Source organism: Ochlerotatus camptorhynchus, unplaced genomic scaffold (genome assembly GCF_037179485.1).
Source record: "Ochlerotatus camptorhynchus isolate MF236.1 unplaced genomic scaffold, CSIRO-AGI_Acam_v1.1 ptg000312l, whole genome shotgun sequence".
Lineage (NCBI taxonomy): Eukaryota > Metazoa > Arthropoda > Insecta > Diptera > Culicidae > Ochlerotatus > Ochlerotatus camptorhynchus.
The window spans coordinates 402,771-404,731 of NW_027040800.1; the positions used below are offsets into that span (position 1 = coordinate 402,771).

At 43.6% G+C, this 1,961-nt stretch overlaps 1 protein-coding gene across 1 annotated transcript; it reads left to right on the top strand.

Moving 5' to 3' along the window:
* Positions 1 to 806: 806 nt before the first annotated feature.
* LOC135707457 (small ribosomal subunit protein eS19A-like) lies at positions 807 to 1,355 on the top strand. Its single transcript, XM_065229276.1, has one exon. The coding sequence runs from the start codon at positions 828 to 830 to the stop codon at positions 1,290 to 1,292; it is 465 nt and encodes a 154-aa protein (XP_065085348.1). The 5' UTR covers positions 807 to 827; the 3' UTR covers positions 1,293 to 1,355.
* Positions 1,356 to 1,961: the final 606 nt, after the last annotated feature.

Sequence of the window (1,961 nt, forward strand, 5' to 3'; positions counted from 1 at the left end):
CAATTACGACGGAGGACAGGGGGAGATGTACTAATACCAGCTTTGCGAATGGGAATGGCGTGGTGATTGTGGAGTTTATGAGCCGTGAGTTTTCGTTGCGGTTTCGTACGTGGTTCGACGAGAGGGGTCAAGTGCCGGGTGTAGTTTACCGATGGATTGGATTCAAAACGGGTGTGATAATTGATGATTCATGCAATTGTATCCGGGCGGGGGTGGTGGGTGATTCTGGAAGATGATTTAAAATTTAACAGTGACAAACGGCAGGACTAAAATCGAAGGTGCACGGATCAAGAAGGAAATAACTGCCCTAGGTGAGCTTACTAAGTATTTCGAGATCGAAACCAGATCAAATCGGGGAAAAGTTGGCTTCGGCAATACCTTAACCTATTATCGTCAAAGGGGTAAACAAAGTCCTAGAGCACTCAATTTTGGCCAATAGTTGCTCTGAAACACAATGTATCCACATGCCAAAATTGAGCTCTCAAGGACGATAATAGCTCCCCCTGACGATAATAGGTTAAGGTATTGCCGAAGCCAACTTTTCCCCTCCTTGTTTTCAATATAAATTTTAAATTCATCAGCTCAAGAGAATCAAATGGCGATTGTTAAATTAAGTCCACATTATATGGGTATCACTGAAACCAGCAGTAGCAGTTGGATCGCTCGTTGTAGATCATGAAAGTGTCCGCATGTTCAATTATTGTTTCGGTGCGCTTTGTTCATATTACTAATCCTTCTCTCTCCCTCTTGATGTTTTAGGCTTAGTCAATTAGTATCTCATAAACACTTATGTATTCCTCTTTTTTCGGTTGCACATACTAGTGAAGATGCCAGGAATTACCGTGAAGGACGTCGATCAGGACAAAGTTGTCCAGGGCGACTTCTTGAAGAAGTCCGGTAAGCTGAAGGTCCCCGATTACATTGACCTAATCAAGACCGCCAAGTTCAAGGAGCTGGCTCCCTCCGACCAGGACTGGTTCTATATACGCTGTGCCTCGATCCTGCGTCGTCTGTACCACCAGAGCCCGTCGGGTGTTGGTTCCATCTGCCGTGTCTACGGTGGTCGCCAGCGCAACGGTGTCCGTCCATCGCATTTCTGCCGCACTGATGGCAGTGCCACCCGCAGGGCCGTGCAGGCTCTGGAACAGATTAAGCTGATCGAGAAGCACCCCGAAGGAGGCCGCAAGCTGACCAGCCAAGGCCAGCGGGATTTGGATCGTATTGCGGCCCAGATCGTGAGCAAACAGCGAGCTGCCCTGAAGAAGGAGGCCGCTGCTCTCGTGCTGGCGTAAGGATTCCGAAACAGTTTTTTTTTTTCGAGGATGTAAGCATACTAAGTTAATATAACAACAAATTCCCACACAGCAGTGTTCGGAAAAACATTCTCAAATCTCATTCGTTGAGCCTCCCCAAGAGAATAAACTCGCGTGCAAATCTGGCAATCAAACCTCACGCTTAAGAATCTCAGAACGCCAAACAATCATTCCTGAGTTTAAACATAAAAACCGCTCAAACGTCAATTGAAGGCTTGCTCATGCATGTTGTTGGTCAACTTAGAGGTACGGTACTTCATACCGAATAAGTAGACTAGTGGTCGATGGTCTGTACGAACCTCAAACCATCGACCATAAAGATATGATTTAAAATAGTTAATTGCTCAATGTCTGGCAGTTAACTCTTTCCCAATAACAGATTTATTCAGGACTATACTGGGGTGTAAATCAAACAAATTTTGTCACAAAATAGTGTCAGATTATGAATGGTTATAACATAGTCATTTATGAATGAAATTAAATTTTAATTAAACCATTTTACTTTGAAGGAAAAAAAGACTTTTTGGACATACAGACGATAGTTGTTAATGTTTAGTAAAATACGTGAAATACGCGTCAAAGTTGCATGATTACTAAGATGAACGGCTCGTCTGACTTATTGTTTACATTGGTACTAAACATAAGAGA

Bases quoted from the DNA above. Each gene is read 5' to 3' on its own strand.
- LOC135707457 (XM_065229276.1), top strand. From the start codon at position 828: ATGCCAGGAATTACCGTGAAGGACGTCGATCAGGACAAAGTTGTCCAG.